Here is a 19,667-nt window from a genome sequence, read left to right on the forward strand (position 1 = left end):
TTAGATTTTGTTCCCGTAGCAGGTGAAAAAATATTTAGCTGACGATTTTCGATAAGTAGATTCATATATTATCCCATGATGACGTTCAAGATTTCACTCTGTTAAATAAAACTAATCAAATTGTACTCATAATCGCGACATTATATAACTATCAGTTTCTGAGCCTGCCTCTGATTCAACAGTAGTGTAGATACCTACTTAGTAACATAGAGGTCTGAGAAATGGTCTTAAGCGTGTCTCAGGAAAACGGTAGGAGATTACCATCCGTGCTGCAGAGACCGTGGAGTCAAATGGTTTATCCACTTATCCGATTTTGTTAGTCGGATGAGTTATATCACTGCTTATTCATTTCCTCTTTTAAATCCACCCCTTGACAGTTTGTATTTTAATTGTTGGTGTCTATAAAACGTATAAAAAATAATATAACCACGATATTATTTTTAACGCTGTCGTATAAAGGAACTGATCTCTCTTCTACCTGGGTAATTAATAGGCCTAATTTAACAAAATTTAGTAAAAAAATTTATTTATAAAAAAAGTTTAAAAATCTGTATTTCAAACGTTCTTGTCGTTTTATTTCTTGTTTTTACACTCATAAAATGCAGGATTAGGTAGCTACTTAATTAGGTAAGCTGATGTAATCATACTAATTGATGACAATTTAATGAAATCACGCAACTGAATTAAGTAAATTAGAACTCTAAAACTTTGCAACAAGTCGTGAATTTAATAAAGGAATGGCTCAGGTTTGAGTGCTGAAAGAGAAAAGAGCAAATCATTTTTGAGTCAGCGTTAAGTAATAGAGGAAGTTGTAAAAGAAATGTGCGATTTGGACGACCTTTTTTCAGTTCAAATGATTGCCTTCTTATTGCACAAAAACAGTTCTAATGCAATCCAGATGTGCAAATACAAACCATCTGCTCTTATTGATACAGATCAGTATCGCATAGTTAGTTGGTGGGACTGCTACGCGATTATCGGGCTTCCTCACTCGCTTACTCAGCGGCTGATTGACTACGAAACAATACAAATAATATTATGTAAAAATACAGTTTCATTGTCTATTGGCAAATTAAGTTAATATTTTTCTATACCATACATCTTAATGCACCTTCAAAAATTTCCTAATATGGAAAACATAAAAAATCCCGATGCAAGTTAACCGATTTTGGATTATTTAATCTAAAACACAATCAAAGTTATAAAATCGTACCGTTCAGTTTCTGTTGACAGTAGTACAATTTTGGAAATTACAGTTTTAGATAATTATTAGTATTTTTATAACTTACACTTAGGACGTTTTATTAAAACAACAATATTTGTGTTATATAAATACGTAAATTTTATAGCTCATTACTCTGTGTGGGCGATAAAATTCTTGTTTTATATACCTAGTGAAATAGTTCTTAAATCTAACCCAACCCTTTTAAAAAACTTAATTTTATACATTAAAACTTTCTGTAGGCGCAATTTACAGTTGTAGTATATGCATCTAAACGCTTAAATTTGTAATACAAACTTCGAGTCTTTTGAACTGATCTCGTACCGTTATTAGTGATTATATACAACAAATAAAACTAACGATAGTGTTTATTTACTCCTAAAATTATCTTGGTCTCCTTTTTATTATTCATTCATCATCTGATTAAAAGGCTGGATTAGATTAAAGCGTGGAGAAAGCTGATTAGAGGCAAATGAGAGGACAGGAAGAAAGAGTAAGATGTGGAGACATACAGGCGCACTGTAATCTATCTAGTTAGGTCTTATAAGAAAAACATCCATGTAAATCATAATGATGTAGCTTGGATAATGATGATACATTAGTATATTAATTTTAAAGTGGTCCCGAAAAACGAATGAGCAGAAAACCCCGTGAATAGACCCCAGGTGTAGTAAGTTTTACACTCTTGTTACTGGAGGAAGTACACCTGAAGTTTTTAGAATCACTTACGAAACACTCTGTATAGTTTTAACAGCAATAACATAAGAACAGTTAATTTATTAGGATAAGTTTATCGGGGCAAATAATATCATTAATGTTGCATTTTAGTTTAATTAATAGATTTACCAAATTAGTTACCGCAAGTTGCAGTAATAATGCGAGTAACAATAGAGAAAGTACATAATATACTAAATAAAAACTCCATTTTCATTAGTTGTGGTTATATTAACAAGGTAGGTATTTTATGCCGAGTCAAACCAATCGATCAGAGATAAAGTTGTAAAATTTAATCCAGGTTTACATTTTGAACATTGGAATTGATCAGCTGATCGATGCGTTGTGTAATAGTAGCATATACACTCATTACCGCATTAGTACTGTAATGAATGCTATTTATTTGAACATTAGTACTCTTGCAGATCACTAAAATATACTTCAATCGGGTAACATTTATTCATCACATTACGTTTTAGTCTATTTTTAACACTTGCAAGACTTGCAGATAATTTAAAATTCGTTTAAATAGTAAACAATAATAATAATAATTAAAAACCCCGATTATTGCGGAATAATATATTTCGCGCCTTGTTTAGTGATTATGATCATTGTCGGGAATGGTGCTATATTTTTGTAGGTGAAAACCGATGCAGCATAAATAAACAGAGACGGAAATATTACCCAGGAAAACATTCCGATAACAACCCTTGATACCTCAAATGATCCTAATCGCCATCTTTTGTAGTTGAAAACTCTCTAAGGCAAACTTTGGCGCAAAAATCTACAATAACAACCAATACGTAGGCCTAAGAGTTTAAACATATACAAATGTAACAATTCCATAAAAATTAAGTATTACAGTTAAAATAGAGCACTCAATTTGGAAGAACTGTTTTTAATACGATATCTGCATTCGATAATCAAATGATTCCGACATAAAATGAGTAACCCTCCCATGGATGGCAACAATGGCCGTCCGTTTTGTTTGAGGTTTGAGATCAGTTTGTGTTGGTGTTTAACGAGAAGTTGTGTCATGGGAATGAATTGCGAATTGATTTGAATATATTTCAACCTAACATTTAATGAAATTTGGGGAATCTACTCGAATACACTCATAGAAAGACAATCCAGACCTATATGACTCAGTGGAGACCAGTCAACGAAATTCCCTAATGACATGCTGTGCCGTTTAATTGGTAATACTTAGGTCAGCCCGACGTTTTGCACTGTAAACAGCGTCTGTGTTTTATCTTGTCCATGTTTGTCTCGTTAGCGTACTGCACAATAGGGTCTTTGTTGGGTCGTGTGCCTATTTAGATAATTAACATACTCCAGGAACAACAATGGGACTAGACTTTAACCTTGAGGAACTCCCAGTTAAATGGAAAATAGTTTGAAACAGCTCAACCTGATGAATTCTGTATATGGACGCACTGAAAGTGGTGGATTAACGGATTTTAAAAAATATTTTGTTTTGAACTTCTAGCTCTTTTTAAAATAACTTCCCTGAACACTGAAAAAGAATGAAAATATTTTGATCACTACACATTAATTAGTCCCAAATACAAACTGGGACTAAAGAAAGGACTGATATGTTTTTTATTCATTTATATTTCAGTCATATTTTATTTAGGTAAATGATATTTTTAATTAAATGAAATTTAAGAAAATAACCTGTTTTTAATATTTTTCATTGAACATAATCACATTTTATATAAAAAACACTTTACTCCCTGAACAGGTACACATTACTGTAAAATGTTCGTATCTTTATCTCCAATTCAATTCAAAACAGCTTTATTCACTTGGCATATACACACATACAAGAATAGCGTCACGATTTAATTCATATTCGTACCAAATTAGAGAGAGAGAAAAGAACAAGAATACATAACAGAAAACACGAGATTTATCAACAGGAAATAGAAAAAGTTTAAAATACAATTATTACAGTTGTTAAAAGGTTATAATGATAACAGTTAAAATTAACAGTTAACATTAAAATTAAAACAGTTAACATTAAAACTAAACCATCACAATTGAAACAGTTACAAGTGAATAGCTTTTGGCATACAACTATTAATTATGGGGTACTCTACCTCCAGAATCATCACAGGAATTCATTAAAGGAATATGTAGCCTTTTTGATGAGAAACTTTTTAAATTTAATTTTAAATTTATTGAATGTAGCCTCTGACTTAATTTCAATAGGGAGATTGTTGTAAAATTTTGATCTAATATACGTTGGTTTCTTTTTTATATCTTCAGGCGTTTTTATTTGAGTATAATTACAAAATTGCCTAAATTCCCTTCTTTAAATGCTTGTAATTTTACATAGAGTTGTAAAATAGTCTTTTGCTTTACTCTGGGTACTTATTTCAAAGAAGTATGAATTAAAAAAAAAAAAAAAACCAAAATTGTTTGTACCACTTAAAACACTGTGTTGGAGAGCATGACCTCTGACACCATGTGTTCAGTAGGCCACAGTGTCATAAGCTTTACTTATATTTTAAAAAATATTTGTAAAAAAGGGTCTTTTTCGTTTAAGGGCCAGCACAAAAGACCCTAGCTTGCCTATTCAAAACTCAGATCACGCGATGCTTGGCCGCTGCGCAGCGCTTTGCGCTGCTTGCTCTTTTAGAAAAAAAATTAACTCGAGCTTGCAAAGTCCAAGCCCAGATCAACTCACCACGCTAAAACTCAGACAGAACTAACACAGGTTACATTACAGGCAAAAGATAAGCGGCGCGCGTTTATCACTGATAAGATAAGACGAGTTTATACTAGAAGTAGTACCTGGACTACTGCCCTACGAACTAATAACACCAAAAAAACGATTAAATGCACTGTCAGTCAGGTATAGTATGTTTGTAAGGTGCTGGCCCTTAAACGAAAAAGACCCGAAAAAACCCTTAGAATCTGCAAAATGTTATTCACTGAAGATAAGGGAATCACTTTATGACGTCAAGAGTTGACTTTTGTTTAAACAAACCGAAATTGGATGAATGTAATTGACCCATAATATTAAAGACTGAAATTGACTGACGCTGTCATTAGTGCTGTAATGAATGTAATGCATTATACGGTTTATGGAATATAACGGATTTGGGGATAGGTAAAAGTTATAACTATTACTATTTATATTTTAGCTTAAATTAGATATACAAACATTTTGATAGAAGAATCTGCGATAGCCGTTATTTAATATAACCTTTATTTACTAGTTAGAATATCCAGATAAAACTAAGTTCATTGATTGATCCTCTAATCATGTTGACCTTAAAATGCATACTACGAGTAGTTTTGCAGGAGTTTTAGTTGACAGTAAAACATTTGTAATTGCTAGTTATGGGGGGGGGGGGGAATGCGAGACGTACAGAAATATAAATTACCCTGCTTAAATGACGAGCAACAAATTTATGTTTGAAAAGCCGGAGACTGCACAGTTCAAGGTCTCTTGACTTCTAGTCTTGGTTGAGATAACACAATGAAGTAGTACCGTTGTGATTACCCGTTCTTTCCGCCAGTTACTGAGGCGGAAAGAACGGCTTTCTTAAGCTTTCTTTTTTGTAGTATTCCATTTTGCTAGCATCGGCGTAACTCGCATATCTTTCCACTTCAGGTTGGAACATAAAGCAACGCTGAACTGCCATTAAAACACCGTAAAAATAAGCGATAAGCTGATAACAGTTCGCTTTGAATCACTAGTAGATAATGGGTAACGGCCATAAACAAGATGGCGTCCATGGAGCCATCAAAAAGACATCGTGAGAGAGAAAGAGAGCGATGGATGGGTGTTGATGTGCAATGACAGGCTTGAGGACCAACTTCCGAATTAGTAGCCAATTATGTGATGTGTGGGGATCACACTACGTGTCTAAAACACTGCCAGAGTCATGGCACTAGTGTCACCACGTGGCCTGTATATCAACCGGTGTATGTGATTGGCTGAGCGTTAGCAAAGTTGGGTTTGAACAATTCATTTCTGCACGTGTATCTGTCTGTCTGTCCATATGGTATCTTGAAAACGAACTGACCTATAGACTAAAAATTTTGAATGAAGCTTCATTTCTATATAGGCAACATTAATTTCCATGATCGTGGTGCATGTCACTCCATAGAATTTATCTGGACCTTAGCGTATATTGTTACTTTGGTCGTATGTGTAAACATGATAGGAACAAAAAAATAGCAGAACAATCTAAGTATAACCATATGAGATAACGTGTTACATTTTTACTCATAGAGTAAAAAAAAAATATAATAGAGTGGAAGTCAATGTTAAGTCAGTGACGAAATTTGATTTCAACTGCTACGAATTCAACCAGTGATTTGATTTTATGAAGACTGCTATGAAACATAACCTGTGGACAAACATGTGAATGTATCATGTGGCAAGATATCTCGAGAAAAATTTCATTTACAGATGTTATATTTTGTATGAACATTCATTTCCATCTAGACAAGAACTTTATGATGGTACATGTCCAATCATGGAATTTAGTTGAGCATCATTAACAAAGAGTCTCTTTTGTATGCCGAGGGAATGAAAAATTTCGATTCTGTACAGTTGTTGTCTGTCTGTCTATCAGTCCACAGGACATTTCAAGAATAAAATGACCTATAGATTTGACAATTTGGAAGCAACTTCAGAGAAGCCTGTTACTGGACATGTGGTGTTTCTTACTTACACCTTGTAAAAAGTAAGGTTATAAGAAAAGAAGTTTTTATTTGTCTTTTTCAGCGTATTCCCCAGGGGTATACAGAAATGGCACAGGAAACCAATCGTCTAAGATCGAACGTTTCAAAAGGTTGGCAATACTGTCTTTACATGACCCAAATGAAGAAACAACAGCAGTGAGAGCCGATGGTCGAGCGGTCTAAGACGCTGGACTTGGGTCTGAGTTAGAGATAGCGTAGGTTCTAGTCCTGTCTGTGACAGTTGCACTTTTTATTAGTACCATCGACCTTGTACTGTATCGACTCTCCCCCTTATTCTGTTTGATAAGATCCTCGCACATGCCAGTGGATAGGCAGACTAAGGCTTGAAAGGAAGCCGGCCCCTTCTTTTTCTTAAATATATATATCCCAATATGCTACTGGCCTGTGCGAGGATCTTATCAAACAGAAAATGGAGAGTCCGATATAGTACAAGGTCGATGTTACTGATAACAAGTGTTACTGTCACAGATAAGATTTGAACCTGCTCTATCTTTAACTCAGACCTAATGTCTCAGACCGCACGGCGGCGGTCAATTTCGAAATTGATTTCTTATTGCATTTTATAAGTAAATATCATTTAAAGACATTGTTTGTATAAATTAAAAACGTTATTCCCTCCAATATCTTTTACATATTTAATGTAAAAATTCTATAAAATGTTGGACCAATCTTCAGCAATCTTTCTTAGGGTTTTGTCAAGATGCTCTTCAAGTATACTTATATGTCTACTTATGGTGAGATTAAGAATAGTTTATATTTATTCTCTCCTGTAAAGCTATATCACAAATGAGATTAAATTCTTCATAGAGTAATTTCCTGACCGAATAAACCTTACTAAATCACTTTACTATTATATATTTCTAATACAATAAAAGTGACAGATATAAATAAAATAAATAATTCTTATTTATTACGTGAGAAGGATTTCACTTTACTATAACAACTCAAATTAACAGTGACATAATACAGAATAAATGTATATTCTTATTTTATACAAATAAAAAAACATACTTATAAAATATTTTGTATTATATACGGGGTGATTCATGAAGTTCTCCCCCCACTTCTACAGCACATTGTACTAGTAAAAATAATGAAAAAATGTTATATAAACATAGGTCCGAAAACGCTTCGTTAGCGAGTTACAGCTAGCGAAAGATTTCGCCTGAATTCCTGGGTAAAGAGTAAAATAAAGCCATACTGAACTTTTGGAAAGGTTAATTAAGTAAGAAATATCGTGGATTCTTATGTACTTTTACCTGATAAAGCTAATAAAATAGGTTTCAGAACTGTACCTGTAGTAGTTTTTGAGGGATTCAGGGTTAAATGCAAAAAAATTGGGGCACGAAACAATGTTTTTTTAAGTTTGATGTACAATAACTTTGTTAAATTGGTAATAAATACATAAAATCAACAAACATTAATTGTAGAGAATTTAATTCTGAGAAAATTGACATAATCAAAGTCTAAAATAAAACAGAAATAAGTACCAAAAAATCGATTTTATTCAGTATAATACATTACTAGTTTTAAGCAAAATTAATCAGGTTGGGCCAACTGTACGCACCTTTTTATAATAGATGTTCGAAAATGAGGCCGTCATTTTGCAGCACGTTTGTGTATTGTGTAATTAATCATAAAAAAATTGTGTTTGGTATTACAGTATTTTAATGTACCATTTAAAATTATTTCTATTAATTTGTTCTCTGTTAATAAGAATAAAATAGAAATTAAATTCTAATAGCACTGTTTGATTGAGTTTTTGGTTCCTGCATTTTTCAAAGTAACTCGATAAGTAAGATTGTAGTGATATGATGCGTTTTCTATATATTTTGTTTTATTGCATTGCAACAGGGAAAATCATAACCTATATTGTTGAATGTTTATCTAATCTTCTTCCATAATCCAATATATTTTTAAACTGTGGTCCGTGAAAACCAAAGAAGGAAACGGAAATGCAATATATGCGATTCTATGCAATCCGGTTATCTAAAGTTTCGTGAATAAAAACTAAATCAAAAGGAGATATTTTTTGTAACTACTACCCTTCTTTAATACATCGAAGCTTATAATATGTCTAAATGTTATCTTCCAAAATCGAACATTCACTGATTATTTCCATGTGGCGGTTTATGAACATTTTTTTATTTCGAAGATATTTTTTCTTGAGTATTTAACGAATTTGCCCATCACAACAGATGGCACGAAGGGCTAGAGGTTTTTGTTAGGTTCCGAATCTCTTTGTGAAGAGAGTTCTTTGAAGTTAGGCTTTGTCCTCCTACATTCACTATTGTAGTGTTCTGCAATCTGAGAACTATTTTGCAGCACAATATCAGCTGGGTCTGCCGCGTGTCTCAGCATTTTGAGGAGAGGCATGTCGAAATAACCGTCCACTGTTTAAAATTACCTAACAAGGCGGTCATTTTTCATAGAGGTTGGCCAGTTTTAAGCTTCGTGTAACGGTTTTAAGAACTCAAACATACAGGGTGTCCCGTAACTCTCTAGCCCCGTAGCTCTGTTCGTGTTTATTATACAAAATAATATCTTAAGAACTAATAAATTAAATTATACCAAATTTGGCTCAAATGTTTATAATAATAATACAATTTATTGAAAAATATATAAAGACATTATATTTAGTATTTTCAAAATGGCGGCCATTAAAACTTTTTAACCTTGAATATCTTAAAAACCAGCAATGTTTCTAAAGAATAACAGTTATTAGAGGATTTTATCACAAATATAATGAAAATAAAATTATATAAACGTAATAATAACTAACTGATTTAGAACAGATTGACTGTAAAAACATGGCCCACATTGAGATTCTCAGCGACTAGTCAACAATACAAAAACTGAATAAACGGCAGCACTTAATGAGAGCCATGTCTTGTCACAGTAAATCGGTTCTAGCTTTTGGACAGCACAAATTTGGTAAATAATTTGGGATTAATCAAATCGGAAATTTAGAGAACTTGCGTTTACAAATATGTAAATTAGTGCTGAAGAACTAGAATGCGGTAGAGTATACGAGTATTCACCAATTCCACTGTTGCTGATAACTTTGATCTTGATGACGGTTTATAATCAATTGAAAGCTGGTTATTGAATAATCACGGCTATTCAAGCTTATTGGGCATAGATGGCCCATTCATCAAATGATGTAGCTAATAACGCAAGTCAAGTGCAAACATTAAGTCCACCTTTGATTCGACGCGACGCCGACGTGACGAACACGTTTCGGCTGAAAAGAGATCATAGTATCAAAGAGTTTTAAGCATCTTTTCCCTCCTAGGCATCCACAGTTTTACAGTGATTCATGGTTCAGCCAATTTGGCTGACCTTCCCATTTCAAAAACAATGTTCGCTCGTGATTTTCGAACAAAATTGTTCGCGAAAATGTTCATTGCCATCGGTGCGAAGCACACTTGGGTTCGGTTATGTATTGCGTATTCAGTGCAAAGTGACCACGGTCAGCGAGATAGTTCCTCCCACATTATAATTGCTCAATGCAACATATTTATACGCGCAAATTTCCCACTGCTTAAGTAAAGCACAAAATGTTTAGCTAGAAAATGTGTTGTGTTTAGAGTTGTGGGCGTGCTTATAGTTTTGATTTAACTCTTTTTCTGCAAGTATCATTTGGAGAAGCTTAAATTTGATTAACGAATTAATTATTGATTTCATTAGCTATATTTCCTTTTCAAACGTTCTTGGAATTGTTATGCATGACAAATCTTAATAACCAATAGTTGTCGTACAGGACAATTTTAAGAGATTTTCAACGGCCATTATGAAATATACAGGGTCTTCGTTTGAAATTCATTTATGATAAAGGAAGAATTGTGACAAAACAGTATTTTTCCGGACTTTTGCCATCGTTCATTCCTCAGATGAATAACTAACATGACACATAACTACAATCCTGGGTAAAATAAACGAATCATACCAGAGCGTAGTGGCACGCATAAGTTAAAAATCACAACAACCATGTTGTGTGTTAACTCCATGCACATTAACTCTAAAACACGCGCTTAATAAATACAGAAAGCTAATTATATTAAAACTGAACTACAAAATAGAGGTCGCAGAAGTTCTGCACTCACCGACCGACCATATAGAACTAGTGCCTGAGGAAGTGATCAATTTGTAGATCTCGAAACGTAATGTTACTGACTGATTTTTGTATCACTGAACGACGGCAACTGTCCAGAAAAAAATCCTGTTTTCGAATACAACTTTGCCTTATGGTCAAAACAAGACTTTATTCTCATAAACACAGTTCTGGAAATAATGTTTCTGCAACCAAAAGAATTATAGAAATGTGGTAAGTTTTAGTACCTTGTGGCATTTTATGCGGAAAATCACGTTTGTACAATAAAAATAACTGTTTTGATGTTGAAGGCGTTGTGATAAAGGATATTATGGGCTTTATCACTGTAGGTCTTGTAGCACTGAATGATGGGGAATGCCCGATCAAAATTATGGATTCTTAATGTGTCTACTACAAACAGTTTTTGATGAAATGAGTCGAGTTGTCTGGCCTCTCTTGATAGAGGAGGAGTATGTAAAAGGGAAGTTCTATTTATGGTTTCTCCTTTTTATAAGTTCCTCTTATCAAAGAAAAGAGCAGCGATTAAAATTGCAGCTGAAGGGCAATACCATACTTTGTATTGTAATTAATTACAATATCGAGTTGTATGGAAAATCTAGTTTTGAATTTGAACACACACACACACACACACACACACACACACACACACACACACACACACACACACACACACACACACACACACACACACACACACACACACACACACACACACACACACACACACACACACACACACACACATGTTAGGATGTCTTTATTTCTGTAAAGGGACTTTATGTGTGCTATGAACGAAACCAAAATAAATGAAGCAATCTTTACGAGGCAAGAGATATCTAGTAAATGACGACTTGGATGACTACTCCTGTCTTCCTGTTCCATCACAAGACACACGCTTTCAAAACCGGTTTCGATTTTCTGCAGATTGGCATGTTCTGCTGCAGCATACCAATTTTACAAAACACTCATTCTGGTTTCAGATACTTATGAGTTCCAAGCTTCTGTCCTTGGATAAACATTTTGTGGTTTTCAATCTTCTAAATTTCTTACTCTGCTGCTCTTTGGTCCTTGATCAATTCTATAATGTACACAGAACCGAAGCATTATAACATCGCGGCTTTTCAGGGCGATAAGTTAGGATATGAAATCAAAAGTTGATTTTTAGAACCTCTAATTTGACTGCATACTCCTTGTAAAAATCCAGTGATTATTTGGAAATCCTTTCTAAAGCATCAAGCTACAGAGAATTAACCTACATTAAAGGCACGCCGAGTATGTACCATTTGCGCAGATGGTCAGAATTTTAAGTAGGGTACTTTTATGAACAACTATCAACAATCGATATAGTGAAGTGCACCGATGAGCAGTTTCGATTGTTGTTACAATAGGCCTAGGTGAACCCCGCTTCTACCGACCTGGCCGGATCCGGACCTGTTTGAATATTCAGCTTTGAGCAACTATGATTAGTAAATCTCTTTAAATCAAACAGCAGTGCTATTTGCTCTAAGCGACACACTTTTGAGTAAAAGTGCCCTATTAGCAAAAGCTAGCAGAATATGTACTCGAATTCTGAAAAATCAAAAAAATATATGCAAAACCCACATTAAATATATATTCAGTTTGATTGCAATATAAATAATTCTTCCTTAGTGAAAATGTGAATATTTACGTTGAACCCATAATTATTCCATTCGCTCTTAAATACCTTTTAATTACATAACTAATTCGTTACCTATATTCCATGTGGGTTCACTACTGGTTAGCTTAAAACTTTTCAGTTAGACCTACACTGGGTACTACAAAACACGATGTGTCACTTACATTTGGAAAACCTTATGGATCTAGAGGAACGGCTCACTAACCACAAATGTCGAGGTACAAGGGTAGATTGATAGGTCTAGTTTAATACGGGAGATGACTGTTAGAGTTGGTGGGATTCCCTAAGTGTTAAAAGCAGTTGGTACCCTAGATATAAGGGTGCGCCACCTCCTGCACGCTTTGACTGGAGAGGCTAGTACAGAGCAGGCCTCCCCTTCTTCCAGGGAGACATAACTGAGATTAATGCCCTTACCCATCGAGAATATCCTGCATTCCGGAAGCAGCCCATAAGTTCTTTTAGGACTAAGTGCAATATCTCACCTTCTTGTCCTTCGAAAACAAAGATAATCGTTACCTATATTCTCTATTACACACATTTTTTTATATCAGATCCCTTTTCGCCTACAGGGAGAAAACCATACGGAAGACTTTAGGAACAAATTAAAATGAAGCTCATATCACTACAAGTTTATATAAGCTTTGGTATAAATCAGGATATATAAACTAACTTGCATTTACCGTGTTACTTTTCACATTATCAATGTAGTAACAATTCAAACTAAAACGAAACTTGAGAAACGTGCGTTAACAATACGGTTGGTATTATCTGAGATCCATTAACCTCATGGCGCTATTTCAGTGAAAACACACCATGAGTTTGTAAATATAATGATAGAAGTTTTGAGTTAATTACACAAAAATAGTGGAAATTACACTATAATCTTCTTAGCAAGCAATAAAGATACTGCTAGTTATGTAATAATTTTTCATTGAGATTGATTTGATAAAACAATTTCAGATAAGACAATAGGCATAGATTTAGGTCTCTACGGAAAAGATAAGGGGTAACAAAAATGTTGGATTGAAAAAATGACCCTTGGCTCAATTTGTGTGTAATTTGAGAAGGAACTCTGACTGGTTAGAGACTCTTGAAGCACAAATTTACTCCCGCCATATCGGAAACATAAGCAACCAATGTTTGTTTAGAATATTCCTGCCTGAAGAAGACCAACGCTAGCGTCTTGGTGAAGTTTAGCCTCCCAATGATGCCATGTAGAAGACATGAACCATGAGCGTGTTCTGCCAGTCACCAGTCCCCAGCAACTCCACCGAGGCCCTGGACAGCCTTTGTCACCTGGAGCTGGTTAACACTGCCGTGTCCTCCTGCCACGCCTACATCACCGTGCTCATCCTCCTCTACCTGAGGTGCTCCAAGAGAAGGTAACATTGGCTGTCATTGGCAACTCACCAATATTAGTTTACAGAATGTCCCGCTTAATCATCTGGTAATGAATGGTTTGTAAAATTGCTCTTTGGTACAAGATATACCTTTTTCACATCTTCAAACGAACCTTTCAAAAGTTCATAACTAATAAACTGTTTCTATTACATGACTTCAGTTTTGCTCACATATCTGTTTTAATATTTTCTAATTTATTGTAAAACATGGAAATAATATATGTAGCCTACTGCTTTCAAAATGTTGGTTATTTTAAAATTTTGTTGTAAAATTTCACAAAAGCTAAAAGCAGACATCAGTGTCAAGAATTATAAACAGTTGCCTGTCAATAAAGATAACTACTTTATATTTTTATAATTCAATTACGTATATGTCAGAAAATTTACGTACAGTCCCATAACAATAAATCTGTATCAAATGTCAGTTATCAAAACAGAAGCATACATTTTTCGGTTATTTTTCATTTGGTTGTAACTAAAAGGGTTTCAACCTTTATAATTTTAGGTTTTTCCGTTGTACTTAATTTTTGTTTTGTGAACTTTTGTAAATTTTATGTTAAAGATTTCTTGACAACTTTACTGAGTAAAATGGAGAGGTTATTTATTCAACAAGATAGCTGTACGCCGAATTACGTGCTGTAACTGCTTCTCTGAGGTTGCATGCAAAATTTCAAATATATAGCTCAATTTTTGACCTGCGGACAAACAAATAGGCGGACAATCATAAAAAAGAAGATAAATAAAAAATAATGCATTATAGAACTTATTCGTGTTGTTTTGAAGTTTCTTGCAAAATGTAAACTACATATGAAATGTCATTAAATTGCTTTTTATATCAATGTTAAAATAATACACACCAAGTAATGTTTTATGTGTTGAGATAGTTGGCTACCTGTGTTAAGATGTTACATGTTTGGACTTTTTATGAACGTATTGAATTTGTTTAGAAATTGATTTCTTCTACTATATTCTCCTTGCCATCATGGGTATAAGAGCAATGTAAAAAAATATTCGCTAACTCTCAGCCAAACTCCATGGAATGACATGCACTTTATTCGACTACCAAGAAATACGCAGTTTTATTAGCAACCAAAACTTATGAATGTCAAATTCCTAGAAAAAATGATTGAAATACTTAAAAATGGCATTATTAAAATGTCTATGCCATTACTTAGATTCAGATAAAGCAACTAAGATAAGTGCACTTTTGTTATTGCAATAATCCTAAGTTGTACAGTGAAATTTACCAGATCAGCACTGCAAATTATTTCCTTGAGGTTATTCTTCAGCATTCCAAAATATGATCTACCAAATTTTGGGGAATAATCTCGTGTTTACTGACATTTTTTACATTTTTAATTATTGTTATAGCATTTTACGTGAACATTTTGAATTGGCCGTTGTTTTGAAACCAGTGCAAATGTATTTTATTTTTACAGATTCCAATTAGAAAACAATTTTAAGATGGTGTAACCTAAATAGTTTGATTTGTGCATTTTAAATTTAAAACTACACATAGACATACAGGGAAAATTTGATTTTCTTGAACAATAAATAATGCTAAAAGGACTCTCAGAGAGTTATGAAATGCTCTTGTATTGCAGTCAGTATGGTCAGAATTGCTGAATAATGTTTAAAGTCCATCAATTTCCAACTTCCCAAATCTTTATAGAGATGACCAAAGTGGTACTCGGAAGTTCGTCTGTCATTCGCTGCGGGCGCTGCTGTCTCTTCTGCTCCTGCTGACCCACCTGACAGAGATATCGGCAGCCCTCCTAGGGTCTCAGGGGCTGTTGTCTTCCTGCGCTGCTCTGCTAGCTTGGGCAGCCGCCCAACTGCTCTACTGGAGGGCAGAAGCTGACCGGGATCCTAGGTACCTTCTGGTGACCCTTGTCTTCTGGTTGGCCTGTGGGCTCGCCCGCGCCGCTTCCCTCTTCAGTGCTTTGGACGCCCACCTCGGAATCCAACATGTCGCTCCTATCACTGCCGCAGCCGCTAGTTCCCTTTGCTACGCCCTAGTTGTGGTTGACGTCGTCTCGCTTGTCTTTGAGGTAAGAGTAATTCAAACATCTAGTCTTCCTCTTCAGGGAGTATGGTCCATTTGACTAAATCAACTTTAACATTTGCCGGTGCGCATGTAAAATAAACTTCAGATGGGGCCAAAACTTCTTGTAAGTTGGGAACACTGTATGTTATTATTAATGGACTATTTTTCAATCAGCTGTAGCAGCTGATTTTGTGAGTCTCCACGTTGTGCGTCAAATGTGCGATTTTTAAATTTGTATCATGTGTTAGATCCTTTTTTTATGTTAGTACACGCTTGTGAGTTGTTTTTTATACATGCATTTTTGAACAACTTGAAGTTTTACAGAAGAAGTAATTATAAAACGAATCATATCCGTGCCCATATGGGATCAAGTCCAAATATGGTCACAGTTTTTTAGTTTTAAACATTTGGGCTTTTAGATCACACAAGGAAATTGTTACAGTTGTGTCTCTGTTTGTCAGTATGTGAAAAATCAAAAGTATTTTTAATTTTTGATTAAAAGCTAGCATGCATTTTTATTTTGCATAGAAACATAAGTTATCGATTTTAAATGGCTGCTATCGATTTTAAGTTGCTAGTTGGTATTTTTCTACATAAAGTTTTAACTTTTACTATTTTTACTGGTAAGTTATAAAAATTAAACTATACTAATAAAACACATAAAAACAATTGAATATTAATGTACCATACCCAAAATAAACCGAATGTCAAATGTGGACTTTATTTATAGTATAAATTACATTACATCTGGGCTTTGTGCCCAGTAGGGCACACTATTTTGCAACTATAAAATTACAAATATAATAAAATAAATGATTTTATTACTTTTTATGTGTTTTTAAGTATTATCTGTAAGAAATTATGAGTTTTTGAAGTTTAGAAAAAATTGTGCCTGAACACTCGCAACATCCTAATGTTCAGTAGATTTTAGGCCATCTTTCTACCATCTGTTTTAAATTCATTCCCATTACAGTTAATTAATATCTTTTTAGAGTACGAAGTTGTTATTGAGATTATCAGACACATCTCAGTTTTTTAAATGTGGAGGATTGTTAGGTGTGAAAGATTTTTTTTAAGGAGAGGCCGATCCCCTTTTAAGCCTTATTCTGTCCGTTCTCATGGGCCACTGGCCTGTGCGAGGATCTTATCAATCAGAATATGGGGAGAGTTGATACAGTACGAAATGGTTATTGAGAGAATCAGAAGCATCAGTTCTTATAATATACAGGCTGTTGTTGGACGTGAAAGACTGGAATTAGGCTAGATTTGGCCTTTGGCCATAATACATACGTTGCATTCTAATAAGTAAACCAAACTAACAGCATATCTTCTTGGCCTTTTATCCTAAAACATTAGATTCCAAATATGAGAATAGATGAACTGTAAAACGTTTTTGTAATAAGTGTTCGAGTTATGGCTTGGCTAAGCATAAGCAACAAAGAAAACATGCGTATTTTTATAATCGCTGTACACAAATAATGAAGTGTACCTAATAGTATATGAAATGGTAAATTGACTTCTTTCTCCTTTGAAATTACGTGGAATGCATGAGTATGTAAGAAATGGCTATTACTTAAAAAGTGATGCAGCCAAATAAATCCATTAGTACTATGGAAGTTGCATTTATGGAGGGTTATCTCTTAACCATAATCCATAGATAACTATTTCCGTAGTTCCCTAGTCAGTTTGGGTATGTTAAGCCAGTTACATGAGACTAGTCAAGTCCCGATTAGATAAAGAGGCTTATCTCAGGGATCACCGTCGAAGGTCAAATGAGCAACTGTTTCGCGAAGGCATGACAGTACTAATGCACCAAGCGCGGTTTGAATACAACTGAACTGAGTGATAATTAACCTTCATGTTTCAATAGGAGTGCGTCATTGTTTATTTCCATCGCCTGTCTCACAGCTGCTATTCGAGTTGGTAGAAGAATGTTCCTTCATAAAACCATTTAATTACATTCAGAGAATGTACATGTAAGTGAAATTAGGACAAGGTAGAAGTACGCTACATCAAGTTTTACTAACATGCCCTGTTGAGGTTGGATGCTGTTTCGAGTCTACAGCTCAGTCTTAATGTCATTAGTTGACATTCCATACTCATATTATGATTGTATTCAGTTTTTTACTCTGCGATTTTCTCTTTGCTATCATGGATACTCAAAGGCAAGGTAAAACTGTTCATTAACACTCAACCAAATCACATGGAGTGATAGGCACCATCATTGAACTCGATGTTCCTTTATAGATATGAACAAGCATCATGCAAAATTTCAATCAAAGGTCAGATAGTCCTCAAGATATATTGCGGAAGGATGTATCCATGAACAGTAAATGGATTGAACCAAGTTCCAATTATAAATAGATTGTAATCCTCTTACATTATAAAGAACATACACTTTTTACATATATATTATGAGGCACAAACTTAGTTTCCAGATTGGGACTTCATGAGAAAATAATTTTGATACTTCCATTTATTGGTCTTTCAAGAACAAAAAAATTATAGAGTAAAGAATAAAAAGTATAGATTGGAAAGTTAATGCTGAAATTCGGTGCGAAATTTTTACACAACGCAATCCTGCATTTCCTATTGCACAGGAAATTTATGGTCCTAATTTCCAAAACATACCTCACAGTGCCTATTTCAAATTCACAAATGATGTATCGCTTGTATTAAATTCCAATAAGTTTGCTGACTTGTTTATATGCATTTTGTTCCGAATGCAATATCGTTCACTACCGTCCAATATACTGTTAGGTGAGAGAGCTGCGAAAAATAATTTGCCTAACACAAACACGTGGAATAAATATTCCAGTATGAATAAACAATGCTAACAAAAGTTTGATAGCAATAACCGTTAAGAATAAACCGATATAATGTAGTATCGAAGGACCCTACTGAAGGAAGCTATGTAATAGGCAGTGTACAGACGGACAGACAGATATACAAACGGACTGACCTTTGACCTTTTAACTAAAAAATCGGCAGAGTTCTTTCTTGGACCAAGAGAAGACTTTAGCCCAAGTTACTAACCTCAATTTACTACGCAGCGTTTATCTAGGACTTTTCTATCTAGATTTATTGCACAGACGGAAGGACAACGACACAATTTCAACAAGGACCTGTCGGATCCTTAATAAAACTTAATCCTACTTACTCATCCATCACAGCTGATGACGCCAGCTAATAAAAAGGCTAGATATCGCGATTAGCGCTCCTTTAGGTGTAATACCTAACTAATGTCAATAGTAAAAACGCTCGTTCTTCCATTGAGAGCTAACCGGATCTTAGAAAATCACTCAATTGAAGAACGATCAACGAAAATCGGGAAATTAGAAAACTGATTTTATGACAAATCGGATTTCAACAATCTAAAATTGTTTAGTAATTCAATGTTTGTACAGTTAATGCTGAGTAACAGTTGGGTCGGGTTGTCAAGTAATAAATTAGTAAGAAAAAGAGCAACGGGTTATGCTGTATCTAATAAAACCTCTATACACATGTGACCTGAACAATTCAATAATTCAGATTGAAATGATAACAGGATAACGACACGTGCATCGTTGTATTTTGCAACAAGAGTACAACGTTTCGAGAACTGATATCTGCTCTCTTCTTCAGTTGTAAAATCTTAAAATACGAGATGGAGCATGCGAAAACTAAACAATGCAAACACACCAAAGTAAAACTTGGAAACAAGAAGATTGTGCATGAATCCAGCATCTAGTCAGAAGGACTAAAAATGAAAGATCTGGAGACAACAGACATACTACTGAAACACAAGA

General features: G+C 34.4%; 1 protein-coding gene across 1 annotated transcript in view; it reads left to right on the forward strand.

Moving 5' to 3' along the window:
• The first annotated feature begins 13,662 nt into the window (after positions 1–13,662).
• Positions 13,663–19,667, forward strand: part of LOC124368114 (ATP-binding cassette sub-family C member Sur-like) — an 82,539-nt gene continuing 76,534 nt past the window's right edge. Inside the window, exons 1-2 of the mRNA XM_046825388.1 lie at positions 13,663–13,814; positions 15,505–15,883. Coding sequence (XP_046681344.1) covers positions 13,663–13,814; positions 15,505–15,883 — 531 coding nt within the window. The remainder of the gene's footprint in view (positions 13,815–15,504; positions 15,884–19,667) is intronic.

Source organism: Homalodisca vitripennis, chromosome 8 (assembly GCF_021130785.1).
Source record: "Homalodisca vitripennis isolate AUS2020 chromosome 8, UT_GWSS_2.1, whole genome shotgun sequence".
In the NCBI taxonomy this organism is placed as follows: domain Eukaryota; kingdom Metazoa; phylum Arthropoda; class Insecta; order Hemiptera; family Cicadellidae; genus Homalodisca; species Homalodisca vitripennis.